Source organism: Delphinus delphis, chromosome 2 (genome assembly GCF_949987515.2).
Source record: "Delphinus delphis chromosome 2, mDelDel1.2, whole genome shotgun sequence".
Classification (NCBI taxonomy): domain Eukaryota; kingdom Metazoa; phylum Chordata; class Mammalia; order Artiodactyla; family Delphinidae; genus Delphinus; species Delphinus delphis.
This window is the reverse complement of record NC_082684.1, coordinates 150,467,323-150,492,972: the sequence shown is the minus strand read 5'-3', so window position 1 is coordinate 150,492,972 and position 25,650 is coordinate 150,467,323. Positions and strand designations below refer to the sequence as shown.

The window sequence follows — 25,650 nt, the reverse complement described above, 5'->3', positions numbered from 1 at the left end:
TGCAGCCGCAGGCTCGCCCTGCACTCCGTGCCCCTGCCTCAGTGAGCCAGAGCCCCCGAATCAGCTGCTCCTTTAACCCCGTCCTGTCTGAGAGAAGAACAGACACCCTCCGGTGACCTACACACAGAGGCGGGGCCAAATCCAAAACTTAACCTCGGAGCTGTGTGAACAAAGAAGAGAAAGGGAAATTTCTCCCAGCAGCCTCAGGAGCAGCGGATTAAATCACCACAATCAAGGTGATGTACCCTGCATCGGTGGAATACCTGAATAGACAACAAATCATCCCAAATTGAGGAGGTGGACTTTGAGAGCAAAATATATTATTTTTTCCCCTTTTCCTCTTTTTGTGAATGTGTATGTGTATGCTTCTGTGTGAGACTGTGTGTCTGTATAGCTTTGCTTTCACCATTTGTCCTAGAGTTCTGTCCATCCATTTTTGTTTGTTCTTTTGTTTTTTTACTTAAAAAAATTTTTTTCCTTAATAATTATTTTTTATTTTAATAACTATTTTATTTTATCTTTATTTTTTCTTCCTTCCTTCCTTCCTTTCTTTCTCTTCCTTTCTTCCTCCCTCCCTCCCTCTCCCTCCCTCCCTTCCTCCTCTCTCTCTCTCTCTCTCTCTCTCTCTCTCTCTCTCTCTCTCTCTCTCTCTCTCTCTTTCTTTCTACTTTTCTCCATTTTATTCTGAGCCGTGTGGATGAAAGGCTCTTGGTGCTGCAGCCAGGAGTCACTGCTGTGCCTCTGATGTGGGAGAGCCAACTTCAGGACACTGGTCCACAAGAGACCTCCCAGCTCCACATAATACAAAAAGGTGCAAAAACGACCAGCAAGCTACAGTGCAGGACATCCTATGCCAAACAACTAGCAAGACAGGAACACAACCCCATCCATTAGCAGAGTGGCTGCCTAAAATCATAATAAGCCCACAGACACCCCCAAACACATCACCAGACGTGGACCTGCCCACCAGAAAGACAAGATCCAGCCTCATCCACCAGAACACAGGCACTAGTCCCCTCCACCAGGAAACCTAAACAACCCACTGAACCAACCTTAGCCACTGGGGACAGACACCAAAAACAACGGGAACTACAAACCTGCAGCCTGCGAAAAGGAGACCCCAAACACAGTAAGATAAGCAAAACGAAAAGACAGAAAAACACACAAGATGAAAGAGCAAGGTAAAAATCCACCATACCTAACAAATGAAGAGGAAATAGCAGTTTACCTGAAAAAGAATTCAGAATAATGATAGTAAAGATGATCCAAAATATTGGAAATAGAATAGAGAAAATGCAAGAAACATTTAACAAGGACCAAGAAGAACTGAAGAGGAAACAGGTAACGATGAACAACACAATAAATGAAAGTAAAAATACTCTAGAAGGGATCAATAGCAGAATAACTGAGGCAGAAGAACGGATAAGTGACCTGGAAGATAAAATAGTGGAAATAACTACTGCAGAGCACAATAAAGAAAAAAGAATGAAAAGAACTGAGGACAGTCTCAGAGACCTCTGGGACAACATTAAACGCACCAACATTCGAATTATAGGGGTCCCAGAAGAAGAAGAGAAAAAGAAAGGCACTGAGAAAATATTTGAAGAGATTATAATTGAAAACTTCCCTAATATGGCAAAGGAAATAGTTAATCAAGTCCAGGAAGCACAGAGAGTCCCATACAGGATAAATCCAAGGAGAAACACAAGACACATATTAATCAAACTATCAAAAATTAAATACAAAGAAAACGTATTAAAAGCAGCAAGGGAAAAACAACAAATAACACACAAGGGAAACCCCATAAGGTTAACAGCTGATCTTTCAGCAGAAACTCTGCAAGCCAGAAGGGAGTGGCAGGACATATGTAAAGTGATGAAGGAGAAAAACCTACAACCAAGATTACTCTACCCAGCAAGGATCTCATTCAGATTTGATGGAGAAATTAAAATCTTTACTGACAAGGAAAACCTGAGAGAGTTCAGCACCACCAAACCAGCTTTACAACAAATGCTAAAGGAACTGCTCTAGGCAAGCAACACAAGAGAAGGAAAAGACCTACAATAACAAACCCAAAACAATTAAGAAAATGGGAATAGGAACATATATATCGATAATTACCTTAAATGTAAATGGATTAAATGCTCCCACCAAAAGACACAGACTGGCTGAATGGATACAAAAACAAGACCCATATATATGCTGTCTACAAGACACCCACTTCAGATCTAGGGACACATACAGACTGAAAGTGAGGGGATGGGAAAAGATATTCCATGTAAATGGAAATCAAAAGAAAGCTGGAGTAGCAATTCTCATATCAGACAAAATAGACTTTAAAATAAAGACTATTACAAGAGACAAAGAAGGACACTACATAATGATCAAGGGATCGATCCAAGAAGAAGATATAACAATTGTAAATATTTATGCACCCAACATAAGAGCACCTCAATACATAAGGCAAATACTAACAGCCACAAAAGGGGAAATCGATAGTAACACATTCATAGTAGGGGACTTTAACAGCCCACTTTCAACAATGGACAGATCATCCAAAAAGAAAATAAATAAGGAAACACAGGCTTTAAATGATACGTTAAACAAGATGGACTTAATTGATATTTATAGGACATTCCATCCAAAAACAACAGAATACACATTTTTCTCAAGTGCTCATGGAACATTCTCCACGATAGATTATATCTTCGGTCACAAATCAAGTCTTGGTAAATTTAAGAAAACCGAAATTGTATCAAGTATCTTTTCCAACCACAACGCTATGAGACTAGATATCAATTATAAGAAAAGATCTGTAAAAAATACAAATACATGGAGGCTAAACAATACACTACTTAATAACGAAGTGATCACTAAAGAAATCAAGGAGGAAATCAAAAAATACCTAGAAACAAATGACAATGGAGACACGACGACCCAAAATCAATGGGATGCAGCAAAAGCAGTTCTAAGAGGGAAGTTTATAGCAATACAATCCAACCTTAAGAAACAGGAAACACCTCGAATAAACAACCTAACCTTGCACCTAAAGCAATTAGAGAAAGAAGAACAAAAAAACCCCAAAGTTAGCAGAAGGAGAGAAATCATAAAGATCAGATCAGACATAAATGAAAAAAAATGAAGGAAATGACAGCCAAGATCAATAAAACTACAAGATGGTTCTTTGAGAACATAAACGAAATTGATAAACCATTAGCCAGATTCATCAAGAAAAAAAGGGAGAAGACTCAAATCAATAGAATTACAAATGAAGGAGAAGTAACAACTGACACTGCAGAAATACAAAAGATGATGAGAGATTACTACAAGCAACTCTATGCCAATAAAATGGACAACCTGGAAGAAATGAACAAATTTTTAGAAATGCACAAGCTGCCAAGACTGAATCAGGAAGAAATAGAAAATATGAACAGACCAATCACAAGCACTGAAATTAAAACTGTGATTAAAAATCTTCCAACAAACAAAAGCCCAGGACCAAATGGCTTCACAGGGGAATTCTATCAAACATTTAGAGAAGAGCTAACACCTGTCCTTCTCAAACTCTTCCAAAACACAGCAGAAAGAGGAACACTCAAAACAGTCTACGAGGCCAACATCACCCTGATACCAAAACCAGACAAAGATGTCACAAAGAAAGAAAACTACAGGCCAATATCACTGAAGAAAATAGATGCAAATATCCTCAACAAAATACTAGCAAACAGAATCCAACAACACATTAAAAGGATCATACACCATGATCAAGTGGGGTTTATTCAAGGTATGCAAGGATTCTTCAATATACGCAAATCAATCAATGTGATACACCATATTAACAAACTGAAGGAGAAAAACCATATGATCATCTCAATAGATGCAGAGAAAGCTTTCGACAAAATTCAACACCTATTTATGATAAAAACCCTGCAGAAAGTAGGCATAGAGGGAACTTTCCTCAACATAATAAAGGCCATATATGACAAACCCACAGCCAACATTGTCCTCAATGGTGAAAAACTGAAAGCATTTCCACTAAGATCAGGAACAAGACAAGGTTGCCCACTCTCACCACTCTTATTCAACATAGTTTTGGAAGTTTTAGCCACAGCAATCAGAGAAGAAAAGGAAATAAAAGGAATCCAAATCGGAAAAGAAGAAGTAAAGCTGTCACCGTTTGCAGCTGACATGATACTATACATAGAGAATCCTAAAGATGCTACCAGAAAACTACTAGAGCTAATCAATGAATTTGGTAAAGTAGCAGGATACAAATTTAATCCACAGAAATCTCTGGCATTCCTATACACTAATGATGAAAAATCTGAAAGGGAAATTAAGGAAACACTTCCATTTACCACTGCAACAAAAAGAATAAAATATCTAGGAATAAACCCACCTAAGGAGACAAAAGACCTGTATGCAGAAAATTATAAGACACTGATGAAAGAAATTAAAGATGATACAAATAGATGGAGAGATATACCATGTTCTTGGATTGGAAGAATCAACATTGTGAAAATGACTCTACTACCCAAAGCAATCTACAGATTCAATGCAATCCCTATCAAACTACCACTGGCATTTTTCACAGAACTACAACAAAAAATTTCACAATTTGTATGGAAACACAAAAGACCCCGAATAGCCAAAGCAATCTTGAGAATGAAAAACAGAGCTGGAGGAATCAGGCATCCTGACTTCAGACTATACTACAAAGCTACAGTAATCAAGACAGTACGGTATTGGCACAAAAACAGAAAGATAGCTCAATGGAACAGGATACAAAGCCCAGAGATAAACCCACGCACATATGGTCACCTTATCTTTGATAAAGGAGGCAGGAATGTACAGTGGAGAAAGGACAGCCTCTTCAATAAGTGGTGCTGGGAAAACTGGACAGGTACATGTAAAAGTATGAGATTAGAACACTCCCTAACACCATATACAAAAATAAGCTCAAAATGGATTAAAGACCTAAATGTAAGGCCAGACACCATCAAACTCTTAGAGGAAAACATAGGCAGAACATGCTATGACATAAATCACAGCAAGATCCTTTTTGACCCACCTCCTAGAGAAATGGAAATAAAAACAAAAATAAACAAATGGGATCGAATGAAACTTAAAAGCTTTTGCACAGGACTTCCCTGGTGGCACAGTGGTTGACGGTCCACCTGCCGATGCAGGGGACACGGGTTCATGCCCCGGTCTGGGAGGATCCCAAATGCCGTGCACAGGCTGGGCCCGTGAGCCATGGCTGCTAAGCCTGTGTGTCCGGAGCCTGTGCTCCGCAACAGGAGAGGCCACAGCAGTGAGAGGCCCGCGTACTGCAAAAAAAAAAAAGCTATTGCACAGCAAAGGAAACCATAAACAAGACCAAAAGAAAACCCTCAGAATGGGAGAAAATATTTCCAAATGAAGCAACTGACAAAGGATTAATCTCCAAATTTTACAAGCGGCTCATGCAGCTTAATAACAAAAAAACAAACAACCCAATCCAAACATGGGCAGAAGACCTAAATAGACATTTCTCCAAAGAAGATATACAGATTGCCAACAAACACATGAAAGAATGCTCAACATCATTAATCATTAGAGAAATGCAAATCAAAACTACAATGAGATCTCATCTCACACCGGTCAGAATGGCCATCATCAAAAAATCTAGAAACAATAAATGCTGGAGAGGGTGTGGAGAAAAGGGAACCCTCTTGCACTGTTGGTGGGAATGTGAATTGGTACAGCCACTATGGAGAACAGTACGGAGGTTCCTTAAAAAACTACAAATAGGACTACCATATGACCCAGCAATCCCAGTACTGGGCATATAGCCTGAGAACACCATAATTCAATAAGAGTCATGTACTGAATGAAAATGTTCATTGCAGCTCTATTTACAATAGCCAGGAGATGGAAGCAACCTAAGTGTCCATCATCGGATGAATGGATAAAGAAGATGTGGCACATATATACAATGGAATATTACTCAGCCATAAAAAGAAACGAAATTGAGTTATTTGTAGTGAGGTGGATGGACCTAGAGTCTGTTATACAGAGTGAAGTAAGTCAGAAAGAGAAAGACAAATACCGTATGCTAACAGATATATATGGAATCTAAGGGGAAAAAAATGTCATGAAGAACCTAGGGGCAAGATGGGAATAAAGACACAGACCTACTAGAGAATGGACTTGAGGATATGGGGAGGGGGAAGGGTAAGCTGTGACAAAGTGAGAGAGTGTCATGGACATATATACACTACCAAACATAAAATAGATAGCTAGTGGGAAGCAGCCGCATAGCATAGGGAGATCAGCTAGGTAGTTTGTGACCACCTAGAGGGGTGGGATAGGGAAGGTGGGAGGGAGGGAGACACAAGAGGGAAGAGATATGGGAACATATGTATATGTATCTGATTCACTTTGTTATAAAGCAGAAAGTAACACACCATTGTAAAGCAACAATACTCCAATAAAGATGTTAAAAAAAAAGAATTTTCAAGCCCTTTGATTCAGTAATTTCACTACTAGAAAACAAACATGAGGAAGTAATCAGATATATACATAAATATTTATATGCAAGGTTATAAGGTCACTCATTAACAGTGATAATTCAAATAGGAAAAAAACAGCTAAATTTGTATTTTTAGAAAAAAATAAAAGACTATATAGATGAATTATAGTTTAAAAACACGACAGAATATGACATATGTTTGTAATCATATTTTCAAAGAACATTTACTGAGGGTAAAGGGTAAGTACTGTGGGTAAGAGTAACAAGCTATAAAGTCTGGTATTCCAGGTCCTACAATTCTAAAGCATATCTTATGGGGCTGTATCCAGGATGCTGGTTTCAAAAGGAACACAGCCCACTGCACTGGAATTCTCTATTAACAAATAGCCCTGTATCTTGGCAGGTCACTTTAAACTCTATAGTTTTGATTTTTTAATCTATTACGTTAGGGGGCTGATATAAACCTATACATCACAAATCAGGGTATGTGGCAGTGTGCTATAAGTACACAAATCTACTGGATTACTGTACGGCAGATATTCATGAAACATCAGCTTTACTTGTAAGTAAATAACTTAGAACATAATGCTTATATTAAAATAAACACAAATAATAATGCATAGGACAAAATTTACATAATTTTTAAAGAAAAGGTATCAGGCGTCATAGAAATTCAGGGCCACTTTATAACCTCAGGCATACCAGTTTACTTAAACTACTATGACTTTAGTGACTGAAGTCTGAGAAACTGAGACAGATGAGCAAAAGTCACAGAATACAGCTGAAAAATAACAGAAAAAAGGTAAGTGGGTACCTTATTTTCCTGTGACAGGAAGATCTTAAGGCTGGTGATAGGTATGCATATGTTGATTTACTAATGCTCAGACACAAATATGAATATACTAACCACTTCAGTACAAAATAAAAGTTGCACGAAGGTTCAAACAATACCTTGATGAAGCAGCTGTACTCGGTATAAAGGAGGCAGCGATGTCAAAAGGCAAGTGTGCAAGCGCATAGCTAGTAAGTACCGCAAACCACACTCATCTAATGTGTCTCTTCCTGCAAAGAGGAAATATGTTTAAGGAAAAAGGAATGCAACAAATCACAAACCAGTAAAAAGTTAGAAAATAAACATTAAATTTAATAATTTACACAAAAAAATATATATATTTTTGAGTGTATTCCTTTCTGAACACTTCAGTATCTTTATTTATACAGCTTTACAAAAAGCATATGTATATATTAAAACTGCCAAATGAAAAATAATTGGGAAAAATATAAGTACCTATTAGTACAGGTAATAATAGTACTTAGAGCTACTCATAATAAATGAAAGGGAAAGAAATCTTGAAATCCAATAAAAAATATATTAGCTATAGTAAGTTAGGTATAATTTTTTAAAATATTTCCTGTGCAAATTCAGATGAGATTTAAAAACAGGAATTACATAATAAAGTAAAATTATTTATTATATGATTAAATAGGTAATATTTTCTAGGTTGGTTAGCTCCAATGAAATACAGAAGATTCATTATTCAAAGATTTCAAATTTGACTCCCCAGGCTACTGTTACCAAGTTAAGGCTGAACTCTAACCTTGATTCCACAAATTTACTCTTAGTCAAAAGTTGAGCAGAGGTATCAAAGCATGGCAAGTTTACTCAAAATTATAGCCACTGTTGGATAAAAGAAACAGAAAAATACTAACAGTGCCTAGCCTGGTAACTGCCACTTAGGAAGTACTCAAGAGTATTGAATCAAATATTTTCTTGAAGAAAATAAAACGTTTTAAATTGTCAAAGTTCCACCTCTACTTCCCATCAGCTATATTTGTTCATCCACTCACTCATGTATTCATTCACAAAGTAAGCATCCGCTACATTGGAGGCACAGTTAAGGTACTGGGGGTTTGGCAGGGATAAGGCAAAGTCCCCACTCTCAGGGTGCTTACACCTTAGGAGACAGAGACAAACAATGAAGAGGTAATGTGTCTAGTGGAAATTAATGCTATTGAGAGAAATAAAGCAGGACTGAGAGAAAGGGAGTGCTGGGGTAAGAGGGTTCTATTTGATATGAGGCCAGGGAAGAACATTCCAATAAGATGACATTTCAGCAGAAATCTGAGGAGGTAAGGGAATGAGGCACACCTAAATCTGGAAGACAAGTATTCTATGCAGAGGAAACAATATGCGCAAAGACTCTGAGACAGGAATGGGCCTAGTGTGTTTGTGGGACAGCAAGGAAGACAATGCAGTAGAATGGAAGTGAGCACAGATCACAAAGAGCCTTGTAGATCACTGAAGCATCTGGCTTTTTGTTCTAAAGTGAGATGGGAAGTCACAGTGTTTGTTGAGCAGAGAAGAGATTTAATGTGATTTTGTTTTAAAATAATCACTAGTTCCTATGCGAAGAGCAGACTGGGGTAACAAGAACGAAACAGTTTAGTAGGAGACTTTGTCAATAATTAGGCAGGATGTGACGTGACTTGGACCAGAGTGGTAACAGGAGAGGTGATGAGAAATGACTGTAGTCTCCATACAGTAGAACTAATAGCATTCGCCAATGGACTGGATTAGGGCGGGAGAGAAAGCAAGAGTCAGGAATACCTCTAAATTGTCTTACTTGAACAAATGGAAGGATTCATTTACTTAGAATCCATTCACTGAGATGGCAACTATTTAATCTCTGAGCTTCGGATTGCTACCTGTGAAATGGAGACATTCATTCCTGCCTTATCTACCTAATGAAAACTCACTGTGACCAGGAGGAACCATTTTTATATTGCCTAACTAAGGATACAGTTCTGTATCCGAAAATTTAAACTATGTTTCATGGATTATGATGTATCTATTTTCTGAATGTCTCAAGTAAAAACTCTTAACATATATTAAGTTTGCAACAAAGGCTTAAGGCTGTTCTGGGGAGAATCTTGCTCAACTGCACACAACCTCATAATGATTCAAATTTTTTTTAATTAATATGGTTAGAAAATAACTCATAGGCAAAATCCTCTAGAGGTCACTAGTTATTTTAATCTACAGAAAACCTTGGAGATATATTATAAAGACATAAACCTATACGAAGAGATATATTCCAGGTAGCTTTGAGGAACAGTCTTTTTCCCTCACACTTGGAAATCTCGTGAAATAATTAAAAGAGTATAGGCTTGGAGGCAACGATTTACCCACATCTGAACCCCAGTTCTGCCATTTACTACCTATGTGACCTTATGTGTCACTTAATCTCCCTAAGGATCAGAGTCTTCGTCTATAAAATTACGTATAATAGTGGCTACCTACTAGAAGACTGTTGTAATAATTAAATACAATAAAGTACATGAAGCACCTGGCACATAGCAATTGTTCACTCCTCCACAATATTTACTGAATGAATGAATGATCAATCATTTTCGGTTTCCTTTGCTAATGTCATCATTTAGAATCAACACCATTACCTTCAACTATCTGCATAAAAAAGAATGAAATCTAGTTTCAGGAGGCAGCCAAAATTTTTCCAGTTACAGAATGAATTAAGCAAGACACATGTTACATTAAAATGTATGAAAACCCCTTTCTCAAGAGACTTTTTGGAGGAAATTAGGTAATTATAAAAATTATTTATACCTAGAAATGTGAAGATGAACAAGTTGAGCCCAGGGGGTCCTTACAACCTGGTGGTTCAATAGTAAAATTAACAAATGGGCCATTATTATCACTAAAATTAAAATAAACCATAGGAATCAATCTGTTCAAAAAAAACAAGACTGTATGTCCAAAATGATATGAAGGTTTCAGGGTAAAAATTCATGTGAGGATGCACACAGATATCACAAATACATAAAGTCACATGCACAAGTCAGAGCCTACCCCAATCACCTTTCCTTTCACAACTAATCATTAATAGTAACTATCAACTAGAGAGGTCATTTCCCTGCAAGGTTTAAAGAAAGACTGCAATTTAATATGTGAGCCATTATATAGATAAATACAAACAGTTCTATTAATGATAACTTTATAAATTTTTAGTTAGAGTATTTACCTGAGTAACTCTTATCTCTGTTTTCATCAAGCTCAGTACTGGTGGTAGCCACTGTATCAGCCAAAGCTACAAGGAACATCTGCTCCAAACGGGTAAGGCCTGGTAGACTTGAGTGCATAAGATGACTTGAAAGTACCCTAGCATGTTCTTGGCCAAAGTAAGCTGGTCCGTATTGAGAAAGATTTATTACTTTTGATTTGTTTTCTCTTTTTTCTGGCTCTAAGTCAATATCATCTGTTGTTATATCCTGGATTTGGAACAGCTCTGAATATTGATCCTCTGGTTGACTTTCCATATGATCTTCATAGCTCTGTGGTAGTTTTGTACTTTCTTCTGAAATTCTGTAGGTTGTATCTTGATCGGCAGCAAGCAATGCATATAACGGTAGTGGGGGAATAGAATCTATCTCAGTATAATCTCGAGTACCATCTTTCCCTATGGTGACTGTATCCTTTGCTGTACTGCCACTTACACTAATGGTTCGAGAAAGATGTCGCTTAGTTCCTTCTGCAGCATCAGCATCTCTAACTATTGCAACTTCTCCTGCAATGCATTTTACTAAATGAGAGAGAATAGCTTTAGCCCTGCGAACTTTCCCTAAATCCATCAATTCTAACAGCTGGGTTGGATGATACTGCGGGAGAGTAGGGGAAAGTACATGTGCAGCCTCAAATAAGCCACCATCTTGAGCTACAGTTGGTGAACAAAAAATATCATCAGCAATGGCTGCTCCCTCAACAATACTTTTTCTTGACAACATATTAGATTTAAAGGCAAAATGATCTTGTACTGCTGTCTCTTCTGCATCAGGACCATCAGCGTCAACGTCTCCAAATTTGACAGCATGCTTCCACTGTGCATATACATGCATTTCACAATCCATTCCTACCACCAATATCCCATCTCTTACCCAAGAGAGAGAAACAGGCAGTGAAGGTGTACCATCAACAGAAGACACTAAGTCTATAGATCTAAGAAGAACCCATCTTGACCTAACTCCTTGCTTGATACTTCCACCTAGTGGTAAAGTAATGACAGCTACTCCATCCTTACTATTGATTTGCTCAGTCACAATTCCTGAAAGCCGCCCATACATGAAGATATTAGCACCGACCCCTACTGTGAGAATGTGGGAGCCATCTTCTTTTGATACCCAGTCCAAATGTACTAAATGTTTGATATTCGGAATAAGATATCTATCCTTGCTCAAAAGTGCATCTGATTTGCTGTACACAAAGAGATTACTGTCGACACTGACCCTTGAATCAAGTACACTCCCAACTTTGACCAAATCATCAAGATGAATTGTTTGTTCTAAAACCCATTCTGACCCTCCTGTAGATTCACATTCAAATATGCAAACATGCATGGAAAATTCTTTAGAAACAAAACCATTGTGGTGGATAGGTTGTTTGTAAGCCACTGCAAGGCGACCCGTGTATGAACAGCTAACAGCAACTGGTCTTCCCACAATGCTCACTGTACTGCTGTTATCTTCTCCTTCATCATTCATCAAGGGCCATCTCCTCCAATGATAGGTTTCCTTCTCATCACTTTTACATTGTAGATTGGTTTCCATACTACATTTCCAGAAGCGTACTTTATTGTCAGAACAAGTTGTAACCACTAAATAAGGTGCCAGGCACACTGGATAAATTGAAGAGGAACTCAGGTGGCCTTAAAAAAGAAAAAGCAGATCGTCATAATAATAGAAACACAAAATAATATGCTAATAATCAAATTCTAGAATGTGATTAATCCAAATCCACTATGAGCTTCTTCAGAGTAACTCTGCAGTCCCCTGCTAAACCAAATATTTCATTAAAATAAAACTCAAAAGCAATGAAACAAGTCAATGCTTAATCAATAAACCTGTCACCTGCTGTAATTTATATGTCTTTACCACACATGCCTCACTGGACTTTCATTCTATATCTTTTATCACTTTCATCATAAATACTTAAGTAGTCATTAAAATTTGCCTTTCAAATTCCCCTAACTGGCCCTCAAATAATCCAGACACTAGATCTACCCCCACCACAAAATGTTTTCAGTCAGCTAAACAAGACACTAGATCTCACCTTCTTAACCAGGTTTAATTCATGCTCTCCTAACACTGAACCAGAACCCTCATATTTATTCCTGACTGCCAAAGACTAACACTTCCCATCAACTATAACATGAGGGGAGGGACTTCCCTGGTGGTGCAGTGGTTGAAAGTCCGCCTGCCAATGCAGGGGACACGGGTTCGAGCCCTGGCCCTGGAAGATCCCACATGCTGTGGAGCAACTACGCCCGTGCGCCACAACTACTGAGCCCACATGCTGCAACTACTAAGGCCCGCACCTAGAGCCCGTGCTCCACAACAAGAGAAGCCACCGCAACGAGAAGCCCGCGTACCACAGCAAAGAGTAGCCCCCGCTTGCCACAACGAGAGAAAGCCCGCACGCAGCGACAAAGACCCAACGCAGCCAAAAATAAATAAATTAAATAAATTAATTAAAAAAAAAAAACAACTATAAGATGAGGGGTAACAGTGATTAAGGTTGGGATCAGAAGGCCTGGATTCAAGTTCCATTCTATCAATGCCTTCCTAACAGTAGGAAAGGCACTTAAACGTCCAAGCCTGTTCTATCTAAATAATAGGGAGGGGCTTCCCTGGTGGTGCAGTGGTTGAGAATCTGCCTGCCAATGCAGGGGACACGGGTTCGAGCACTGGTCTGGGAAGATCCCACATGCCACGGAGCAACTAGGCCCGTGAGCCACAACTACTGAGCCTGTGCGTCTGGAGCCTGTGCTCTACAACAAGAGAGGCCGCGACAGTGAGAGGCCCGCGCACCGTGATGAAGAGTGGCCCCCGCTTGCCGCAAATAGAGAAAGCCCTCGCACAGAAATGAAGACCCGACACAGCCAAAAATAATAAATAAATAAATATTTAAATAAATAAATAATAGGGATCATGTTACTACTTCCCTTGGAGTTTTACTGTCCAACAAGACATTTGAAAGCATTTTACAGAGTCCCCGCAAAATGTAATTTATCATTATTAATTCCAATAAACTTATTTGAGTATATCCTAAACTTTCCAAATACTTCGAAAGATTCAAAAGCTGACCTAAATCTGCACCTGCCACAAAAGCCCAGAGTAAACTCTTAATGTGGTCTTTCCAACTCTGATTCCAAACCTGTGTTAGGGATGAGTAAGAGAACCGCATACTCAAAATCATTCACCAGTAATTGGAATAGTCTTGAACCTCCAATTCTGGTTCCCCAAAAACACTATTCGAGGAACTCCTCAATTCAAATTCCACAATGACAGAACATTTTAAAATACAGATGCCAGTCCTGCTCTTTAAACTATTTTACCAACCTTGCTAATGTCAGTATCGCTCTAGGCAAACCAAACTCTAATCCTGTATCCTATATTTTTCCCCCAAAGTATCTGCCAACTCTTGGTCAAACATACTTAATAACAGCAATACTGTGGATGAAAAGCCTTAATTAAAAAAAAAAGCTTCAATAATTCACATACGACCATATTTTTCTTTGCAATTTCACTATCACAGTATTCCTATTTATAGGAAATCACAGCATAGGCAAGAAACCTTGCATTAAAACATTCACACTATTTTCTGTCAAGCTGATTACATTTATCACAGGAAATTATTTCTAAAATAGACATGTTTCTAAATAGAGGTATCGTTAGTAGAAAAAAAATCTTTATTTCAGTGTCAACTCTGCACATATTTCAGAAGAGTTCACCCATTTTATGCACTGAAGATTGCTCTGAGCTACAACTGTCCGGTCTTAAAGTTACGTTACCTGCTGAAGGCGTTGCTCTTATTACTTCAACTCCTACCGGGAGATCAAGAGGTCGGCTATATACCCGTCTAGAACTCAGAATCAGTTTACTAGCAGTTTGAAGGTTGGCGATTGATGAAGAATGTGGTATGGGGCTCACACCAGGAGAGGTTTCTGGAGAAGAGTCTATGTTCTTCTGTCCAGGGACTGAAAGTAGACTCTCTGATGAAACACCTTCTGAAGCTTTAGCTTTGAAAATAAATTAAGAAATTAAGAAATATATTAGTATCATCACTATCTACATGAGCTAGATAATATTTTGTGATGATTTAAGAAACATGATTTCTTAAAAGTGCTCTGGAGACAAGATCAATTTTCAAACTTTTGCTCAGTTACCTTGATAGAATTTTTTTTTTAAAACTATTTTACTCTTTCTTAGCATCAACAATTGCATCACAGGGATATTGTCAGTGAAGAATCACAACATGTAAGATCTAGGAAAAAAACAAGTTCTCTAGCCCAGTGTTCTCAACCTTTAAAACACATCAAAAGCTTGAGGAACTTTTAACATGAAGGTTCTCAGGCCTAACCACAGAAACACTGACTCAGTTGTTTTGGGGTAGATCCCATAAATCTGCATTAATAAGCAGCCCAGGTGTTTCTGAAACAGATGGGTCATAAATCAAACTTTGAGAAATAACAAGGTACAGCCTCACTTAATAGATGAAGAAATTTAAACTTGGAAAGCTTACTGATTTTCCTTAGGTCATAAAATTAGCTAGCGGTAAAGAAGACATTAAAATACCAGCCTACTAACTATCAAGTGCTGAAACAAGATAATAAACAAGAACATATAAAAGTTCCAAGAACATATAAAAGTTCCAAACAAATTTAAGATAGTATTAGTTGAATGGCTTTGTAAGCATATTGACCTTGATCTTTGTCCAAAAAGCTTCCAGCTTTCACATTCAGGTGGAGTGTAAATCTCTAAGCAGATTTAGTTATCTGTGCTTCTGCTACATGTAAGAGATACTTGCATCACATTTATTTATTTGTATGTCCATCTCCCTCCCCGCCATTAGACTATGAATTCATCAAGGGCAAGGATGAGGTCTTATTAGCTTTATACATCCCGAGTAGCACCAGAATACGGAGAGATAATAATCAATCCCCTTTTGCTTCTGGTGGATTTTAAATATGCCAATCTCTTTTATAATGGCAGACCACTAAATAAGAAATGTGAGAACATTTTTTGTAAAATAGAATAAGACGACAAACTTGAATCAGTAGTCAGAAGACAGAAATACTACCACTACTCTAAAACTAACTAGATATGTTGCCTTAAGCAAGGTACTTCATCATCTCTAGCTATTTTCTCACCTGCAAAATAAGGCTGAACTGAGTCATTTCTCTTTCTGTAAACCAGGCAATTTTCTAATGCATGTATCTCATGCAAAGAAAGAAAATAAGAGCAGGGGGAAAAAGCAAAAGAAAGGCTTTAAAGCCAGAAGACCTAATTTTGAAACTTAGTCTGTGACAAACTAGATGTGTCATTTGGTCAAGTTACTTAATATTATTCCATTAGTAAACTGAAGGTAACATCTATCTCACATATATAAAGTACCTATCTCAGTGCCTGGTACCTAGAAGGTACTCCAAATGTTCCTTCCCCACCTAAATGTAAGTCTAGTCTATCGCTTCACCCTTTGCCAGGATTTTCAACACACTGCTAAATTCACGTATCAGCTTTAATGGCAATGTACACCATGTTAAATCTGCTGCACATTTTAGAACCACAAGATAGATGCTTTATGTCAAAGCTAAAGATAGCATATGATTTGTTTGCTTCTACTGTAATCTTACTGTTTGTGACCTTTTACTGCTGTCACAAACAGAGTAAGCAAGGCAACTCTATACTAGCCCAGACCTGAGGGGAAGAGCAGTGGGATACTTCCTTCATAAGCAGGGGGACAGAAGGCATCACATGATTCCTATCCTACCACAAGGATCTGTTGCTACCTCTATTAATCTCTTCAGAACCATTCCTGGCTCTGTGCTCAACTCTAGAAAATACTATATTCTCTGGTGGGTTAAGAATTCTCTTCCCGGAGGGTATTATGCTAAATGAAATAAGTCAGACAGAGAAAGACAAATACTGCATGGTTTCACTCATATGTGGAATAGTTTTTTAAAGTAGTAAGTGAACAAACAAAACAAAACAAAGACTAACACATAGATACAGAGAACAGATTGGTGGTTACCAGAGGGGAAAGGGGTTGGGGAAGGGCAAAATGGGTAAAGAGAGTCAACTCTATGGTGACAGATGGAAACTATACTTTTGGTGGTGAGCACACTGTAATGTATACAGAAGTCAAATTAGAATGCTATGCACATGAAACTTATATAATTTTATAAACCAATGTTACCTCAATTTAAAAAAATAAAAATAAAATTCTCTTCCTGACAAGCTTTTATCAATAGATCACTCTACTCTTGCATTCCTGTGGAACAACATGTAACGCCAAGAATTAACGCCAAAGGCTTTGAAAATTTTTTTGGATTCCTCCTACCACAAGATGATTAGGCTCAACTAGGCACAGGTAAAGGTTCTATTGAATCATTTGGCTTTTCCAGTCCCAGTTCATGGCCCAGTTAGAACTGCTATTTACACAGTTATGTGATAATGTGGATTAGGAAGAGAACAAAACACATATACATTATTATTTCTCTGTATTAAATGTTTAGTGTGTATAAAATCATTAAAATTATGTAACCATCAGAAATAATAAAATATTTTCAAAACTCAAATATTTTGGGTTAATCAGTTTAAAGTAGATTCAGTTTGATATGGCTAACTATGCAATTCTTCATTTAAACAAGTATCTCTCAAAAAGTAAGTTTGTTTTAAAAAGAAAGATTTATAATCAATTTCTGTACTTCATATTACAGATCTTCTAATTTGCTAAGACATCAATATGAATATGTATAGCAAAAGCACGGCTGAAATAATTTTTTTTAATCACTGCTGCATTTCCTAATATTCTACAAAACCAGTTTCCCTTTTGAACATCAGATGCTCAATCACATTTTCTAAATAGCAAATCTCCTTCTTTTAGTGATGCTAAAGCTAATGTGCATGGTATCAGATGGCAGTGTGTATTAACCAACAAAAAAATACAGTATTAATTCTATGGGCAAAACTGATTTATAGGACATGGTATCTAGAACAGAGTCATAATAGGCATTTAATAAATATTAATTAAAAAATAATCAAACTTTTTTTTTCAATATGTCTAATGTGCCCGTTGACTGGTTTGCTTTTAGATTAACCTGTTTCATTAATGATTTATGGCCTTGTAATTAAAAGTTTGGCCTATACATACTTCAGTTCAGCAACTCAATTTACAGTTCACTGGGTCTTCATTTTAAAGAATTAACCAACCTAAAGCATATCCAATAAAATGAATTTATTTCATATCATATCTACATAAAACTGTAATATAATTACTTACCTAAACATGCCTGTACAGATTTAAGATGAAGGTGCCACATGTGGAGAACAGAGCAATTATTGCTGTCCTTTTCAATTACTACTAGAAAGAACTTTTCTGAAAATGGTGGTGGTCGATATCCTATTGTTAAAGGAAAAGAATATTTAAGTTAACGTGTTTCTATAGGGTTAAGAGAAAGACATTTTAAACAAAATCTCTTGATATGTATAGAAGTTGGGAGGAAAGGGAAGAATAGGTGTATAGAAGCAGTTTTATATAACTTTTGTGCTAAAAGTTAGGTGGCTATCAAAGACTAACACGGCTACATCAAAAGTACAAAAGCGAACATGAAGGAATACCTATTGGTCAAAGATGGGACAATTTGAGCATCAAAGAATAAAAATGAATACAATTTATTAAAACACATTGAGTTCATAAGAATACCAAAAGAGAGAGGGCACATAAGAAAAAAAGGAAAGGAAGGACAAGAGGACCAGAAGGAAGAACTGAAAGGAAGAGAGAAAAGAAGAGAAAGACACAGAGAGAGAATGCAAGAGCAAGAGAGGGAGAAAAAGAACAGGAGCAAGTCAGCCTCACTGGATGCCCCCTGAAGTAACTGGGGCACTAACTCCTTAACTGGAAAATTGGCAAGTAAATGGAAAGAATGAAGTAAACATGTATCCTGCTTTCTCTATATGTAAAATAGCATTTTTTAAAAAAATTAATAGTTATGGGTGGAGGGCCAATGATGGTGGTGCAGGAGAGACTTTTTAGAAATTTTATGCATTTTTTATGAAAAGACATTATTTGTGAACATAATGTTCCCTACTGACAACTGCATTTTTCATATATGAAAATGAGATCTACAAAGGACAACAAAAACTTCCTTTAAAAATGAGAACCTATACATTATATGAAATTATGGGTGTGAAACTTTTGAAAATTGTGAACCAGTATAGAATTTAAAGACTCTTTCATTCGATAAAAAAGGAAGGAAGGAAGGGACGGAGGAGAAAAAAGAGAAGAAAACCCAGAATGGCAACTCATTGGCAATGAGCATTGCTAAAACTCAAACTGTGGCCTCTAAATACCATGCTCCATTGGAAGGAACAGTCTGGAGGGATGACTCCATTCTTGCAAAGGCTATCTACAAGATAAGCCTGGCATATCTTGCTGTGCCTGAAAGAAAGGAAACTATCAAAAATAATGAGGTTGTGTCAAAAGAACTCAGGACCAACTTGAAAGGGTCTTCACTAGCCTACTACAGGACAATGTGAGAATTAGAATTATGACTGCAAACTGACTGAAATATGCTAAGTACATAAAAATTCATGAGTGATAGGAGTATATCTTTGTATGTGTATTATTCTTCAGCAGTTTTTCTAAAATGGGTTCATAATGATTCACAAAATAAAAAGAAAGACAACAACAACAATAAATTCATCCGTAACCACTAGCAGCAACCTGGGCACAAACTCCTTTGAAATCATCAATTAAAGGGAAAGAACTAAGCACTTTCCTAAAAATAACTCTATTTCAAAATAGCCAAAAAGCTGCCATGGATAAGGGAAAGCTTTTCCTTACAAATGCTTTCCAGCTAATAAATAAATGAGAACTGATAAAACTAGAAAATCACACTTGTGCAATCCTTAATGAAATAATTGATTGGAAAGCAACAGTATCAATGGAAGAAACCACAAGATAATAGATTGCTGGCAAATTTTACACTGGTGCCACCAGGTGAATTTTCTGAATCTTAGCATCACTAAAAATGAGACATCCTAACATTACGTTCTTTCTTATAACCTTCTATGATGAAGAAAGCAACACCTAGGAAGTTGAATCTGGGTCAAATCAAGTCTACAGAGGTAATTTGCACTTTACAGGAAAAATTTTAAATGACGTCACAAGTAACTGGTCAGAGAAATTCCTATAAAATAACTTTCTCTAACACAAGTCTGTGGCATGGTAAGAGTATAAAGGGGGATTACTTTAGCTTAAAAGACTCTTAAAAAATGAAACACAATGTGTGGACTCTATATGGACACGGATCCAAACAAATTAAGAACAAATAACCCTGACATTTTTTTGAGACAATTAAATGAAGTAAATCTATGGACTAGTTATTACAGAATTCTGAGAAATTTTGTTATTTTATCAATGTGATAACAGCACACATGTAAGAAAGTCATTTTTAGAAATGCATAAAGTACACAGGAGCGAAACAACATGATGGCTGAGTTTGCTTTAAAATATTTCAGGAAAAAAGGAAAAGAAAAGAAAATAGGGTAGGTAAAGCAGGTGACAAAATCTTAAAGTCATCAATCTAAGTTATGGGCATAGGAAGGTTCATTTAACTATGCACGCTACTTTTGTCTGTAACTGGCACTTTTCTTAATTAAAAGAGTAATTAATTTTTAACTAAAACTTAGAAAGTACAAAATACAGCAGGGTCAGGGAAGAGGAGAAATACACATTTCAAGTCCCTTAAGAAAACAGCTATAAAATCAAGAGAAACTTTGTACAAAAACTAAAGGAAAACCAAGAAAAGCATCAGGAAATCTTTCAGCCTGATTTCACAGTGACATAAAGAAATATCTGGGATTGACATATATACACTAATATGTATAAAATAGATAACTAATGAGAACCTGCTATATAGCATAAGGAACTCTACTCAGTGCTCTGTGGTGACCTAAATGGGAAGGAAATCCAAAAAAGAGGGGATATATGTATACATATAGCTGATTCACTTCGCTGTACAGCAGAAACTAACACAACATGGTAAAGCAACTATATCCCAACAAAAAGAAAAGAAAAAAAAAGAAAAAGAAATATCAAGGGAATTCCCTGGCGGTCCAGCGGTTAGGACTTGGTGCTTTCACTGCCATGGGTCCAGGTTCGATCCCTGACTGGGGAACTAAGATCCCACAAGCCAAAAAATATAAATATATATATCTCAAAAGAGGGAAATAAAATAATATTTTTAAATGCAGGTCTTCCAATTAAAAACATTATTTAAAAAATACCAACCTTATATAAGCATTGTTTTCTAGTAGGTTGGCATGTATTCCCTGTTAGAAGTAGCATGATAATTGATAGTTAGATTTGCAGGAAAGCGTATAAAAAAGTTTAACCCAAGTAAAGGTGAAATACTATGGAAAAGCACATTTTAAATCTATACAGTACTGTTATGCTATAGTGACAGTGAAATAAAACTGAACGTGACAACTGAATAACTTAGAAAGAAGAAAAGTTCTGATCTATGAAGAAAGATGCAGGAAAGGGAAAAAATTATTAGTCTGAGGGGTGAAAAGATGTTTGAGCTAAGCCTCACGGAAGACAGAACTCATTCTGATTTTCCACTAAAGAAAACAAAATTAACTGTACAAATTCAGTAGAAATACCTTCCTTAAATGACTATACATAATTCTGTGATAAAAGCTATACTAAGAAAATTAAATATGTCCTTCTGGATACTTACAATCTATAACCAAATGAGATAAAATACCTGGAAACCCTTTGTAAACTAAAAACTATTAATCACAGAAAATGAATTCTTAAAGTAGGACATGTCTTTCCTACCTTCATACAGAAAGTATTCTACTCAGTATGCTCTATTTTCAAATTTAATTTTCAAATAGAACATGAAAGTTTTATAATTACAAAGTATAACTTCTAAAAGGAATATTTAAAGCTAAATAATGAAGTTTAAATATCATACGGTTTGTTCTTGAAAGGTCTTAGGAGAACTACTTTCTTTCACAAGAAGAAGAAATAAATACAACCCTTCAGAGAGGAAAACTATGAGATGGTACCTTTAATTCCTGGTATACCATACAACATAAAACCTAAGCGTACCTAAGCTTCCTGGTATACCATACAACATAATATCTCCCTCCTATATTTATCAGTAATCTTTAGTAAACTTATATTAATTGGCTTCCTTAAGATACCAGAAGGATACTTACTACCAACCAAAACAATTTAATTGTAGAGTTGAACAACCGAAGTTAAGTTTTTAAACAATTAAACTAGGTTTCATAAATAACATTTCTCGGCAAAAGGCTATGTCACCAGAGAACCTGTCTTTCAAAATATAATTTTTACCTTCATGTGTTCTTCACCTACAAAAAAGCAATTCTGATAGAACAAGAGTATTTGCCAAAAATCACGAGTGATGACTTTAGATATAAAGATCCACACTCAATGAAAGTTTGAAGGTTTTCTAAGAATAAGGTATTGAACTCAAGACTATTTTTTACAAACTGTGTTGTTTTTTTTTTCTTTTTTTGTGGTATGCGGGCCTCTCACTGTTGTGGCCTCTTCCGTTGCAGAGCACAGGCTCAGCGGCCATGGCTCACGGGCCCAGCCGCTCTGCGGCATGTGGGATCTTCCCGGACCGGGGCACGAACCCGTGTCCCCTGCATCGGCAGGCGGACTCTCAACCACTGCGCCACCAGGGAAGCCCCTCAAGACTATTTTTTAACAGTACCTTGTGATGGTTGAAAAAATATTTCTGTTTCCTTTTTCTCCATATCTTCTTTATGTGGTTTATATCCTCTAATGAAGTCTTCTTGAAACACATGAAGCAACTGTGTATTTGAGCCACACTACAAATATGAAACAAGTAAAGTTTTATCTTTGAAGTTCTGTATCTTCCACCCACTACCTCCCCAAGAACCCTAATATAAAACAGAAGAAAAAAACTCTCTAACAATTTCTATTCTTTATAGAATGACTAATTAGAGTGGAAAAAGCAAGAGAAAAAAATCATTAGATAAATTACTTTCAAAGATGCTATAGTCAACAGCAGAACTGTGAAACTCTAGTAAAAACAAATCAACAGGTCTGCATCTCAAAAAAAAAAAAAAAAACAGTTAAGTAACCTAGGCCACTCTGAGTTCAAAAATATCAGGTCTCATGACTGGCTGGAGAAGGCCATGCAGACCATATTAAGCACACTACCATAGGCTCTTTTTCTAATTCTACTTGAAAACCAAAAAAAAACCCAGAAAGGTCCTCAAAGTATTTCCAATAAGTCTGTCTAGTGGGAATTATGAAGGATCCTATAACAGCCAGTAGGAATGACACATCTCTGAAGAAATGTATTTACATTTAAGTAACTAAGATTTCTAAAAGAATAGATGAAACATCACAGTCAGCTGATGCTACAAAATCATGTTTGGGACCACACAGAGAAGAAGAGTAAAGATAATCACAAATAGCTACTTAGAATCACAAAAGTGAACTGAAATTCAAGGAAAGGCTAAATCCAAACAAAAGCTTATTACGGAAGTAGGTCAAGACAATTTGATGGCTGCCCCACAGATTTCAAGGAAGGCAAGCAGCTATGATAACCTTGGCACTGAATGTATGGGCTATAATCTTAGAGAATAAAGCAAATCAGCCTCCTTTCATAGTACTGATAGAAGGAAATAAAATGACTATGACATTAGGTTGACCCACAAAATTTTTATGAAAGTTATAAGGTACTTTTATGTCTCTCCATAAAGAAACATAAAAAAATCCCTTCACATTCATAGCATAAAAGGTCACCTTCCCCAGGGAAGAAGAATAAATGAAAGAAAAGGGAAGGGTGACGCTTTCATGGATACAGAAATCATACAGCACACGGGAAACACAGAATGATTTATAAGCCTAAGCCATTTATCAGTGCTTGCAGTTTACCAGCCCTGTGACAAAGATAGCCACAAATGGAAAGGGAAAAATCTTCAAAAAGTATGAAGTAAAAAGCAAAATGCTAGGTGACAGAGGTCTGTAATAATATCCCATGGTACAGAGTAGAGAAGGGGCTACACTGGGGAAATGAATTTAACTCGCAGTTCATTAAAAATTAAGACATTTATGGGTTGAAGCTAATACACTCTTCTCCCATATCCCTATAGAGTGAAAAAAAGGAAATCACAAGTTAAGGGTTTCCTAGGAGGCGTTAGTAATTTGAGTCTGGCAGCCACATTTCTGTTGCCATGAGCTGATGTGGTCATTTCTCTACATTGGTGGAAATTATGACATTTTCCCTAACAGAATGTGCAAGGCATCATGGAAAAATAATGACATAACACTGTGTTTATTTTTAAATATGGTTGGCTCTTTCTTCATTTCCTTGTTTGAAAATAGTTGGTAACTTCCTCATCAAAGTAACCTTTTTTCATATTTGGAATGAATATATTACTTCTATCCCCTTCAGTCCATAAACATGATCCTGAAGAAACAAATATGAGGGCTATGATGGGATTTACAAACTCCCTGTAGAGGGAAGGGTTCTCCTTCTTTTCTAGGTAGGGGCTAGGAAAGAACACTGCCTACACGAAAGACCTGTACTTAGAAAGTAAATGCATACTTTGATCCTACTTCTATCTTCATTTTAATGGATCTCATAAAAATATCTAATACTCAGCCTAACAAAGCAAACACTCTTAAAGCTGATGTCACCATCTACTGAGTTGAAATGAGTAACAATAGAAAAAGAAAAACCACAAACCATGCCTCTATGCAGCTGTACTGTATTTTCCTTCATGGCTTCCCTGACTGAATCAAATGACCTTTAAACAGGAAATAAGGCTACAGATACAATTCAACTGGAGAAAAAGAATTCGTAAATCATTGGAGATTTTCACTAAGGAAATCAAGAGAAGTTGGCTATATTTAGTATCAAACAAGAGAACTATTCTGCAATGAAATATAGTTGACTCTTGAACGGCACAGGTCCCCTTACGTGGGCAATTTTTCCAATAGTAATTATTACAGTACTACTCAATCTGCAGTTAACTGTATATGCAGATGCAGAACTGAGGATCCAGAAAGCTGACCGTAAGTTATATGTGGATTTTCTATAGTGAGAAGGGTCAGTGCTCCTAACCCCCAAGTTGTTCAAGGTTCAGCTGTGTATCTTATGCATATTAAGCACTCTGGGATAAAGTATGTTAGTAACACCAATTCACAAGCATGGTTTTACTTGGTTGGTTATTGCATTGAGCTCAATAATGCACCCAGGTCGAGCAGTAGACTGTTGGCTCACAATATTAAACACTTCTCCAATAAGTTTCTGTAAAAAAAAAAAAAAAAAAAAAAAAAAAGTTAATGATCAACAACATATGAATCTACTGTCAATATGACACAGCATCTCGGACATTAAAGGCCCTTCTAAACATTCACTGACTAACAAATGGCAATTCATACATTCAAAGAAATATTTCAACTTTCTTTACTCATTCTCATTTTAAAAATTAACTAAGGAAAAAACTCTATAGTGTTTACATAAACAGTATATAACTTCAAGGCATCTAGTTCTTTGAACATGTCTTCATTTAGCAACCTTAATGCTCCATGAGAGATCTGGCTGAGGATCTAGCCCTATGCCTATGTGTATGGTTTGCAGATCTGCAACGCCATTTAAAAGTACAACCCTGCCAGATCGAAGATAAGGGCGAAGGTTGAGAAGTGGGACTCTGTGTCTTGGGATGGGGATGTGTAAACTAAGAGGAAGCCTAACCTTGAATCCCAAAACCCCAAAACCTTTCTGCTGAAAAAAGCAGTTTTCCCTCTCCCTCCTTCCAAGCAGCCTTCTGTAGCATAAAAACTGAGATGCCGGGTTTCCCTTGTGGCGCAGTGGTTGAGAGTCTGCCTGCCGATGCAGGGGACACGGGTTCATGCCCCGGTCCGGGAAGATCCCACATGCCGCGGAGCGGCTGGGTCCGTGAGCCATGGCCGCTGAGCCTGAGCATCCGGAGCCTGTGCTCCGCAACGGGAGAGGCCACAACAGTGAGAGGCCCGCGTACCG

At 37.0% G+C, this 25,650-nt stretch overlaps 1 protein-coding gene across 1 annotated transcript in view; it reads right to left on the bottom strand.

Moving 5' to 3' along the window:
- DMXL2 (Dmx like 2) overlaps positions 1-25,650 on the bottom strand; it is a 162,396-nt gene that overhangs the window by 51,403 nt on the left and 85,343 nt on the right. The window contains exons 14-19 of the mRNA XM_060005975.1: positions 24,826-24,915; positions 22,342-22,459; positions 17,868-17,987; positions 14,377-14,604; positions 10,555-12,231; positions 7,466-7,576 (exon numbers count right to left, since the gene is read on the bottom strand). Of these exons, the coding sequence (XP_059861958.1) occupies positions 7,466-7,576; positions 10,555-12,231; positions 14,377-14,604; positions 17,868-17,987; positions 22,342-22,459; positions 24,826-24,915 (2,344 nt within the window). The remainder of the gene's footprint in view (positions 1-7,465; positions 7,577-10,554; positions 12,232-14,376; positions 14,605-17,867; positions 17,988-22,341; positions 22,460-24,825; positions 24,916-25,650) is intronic.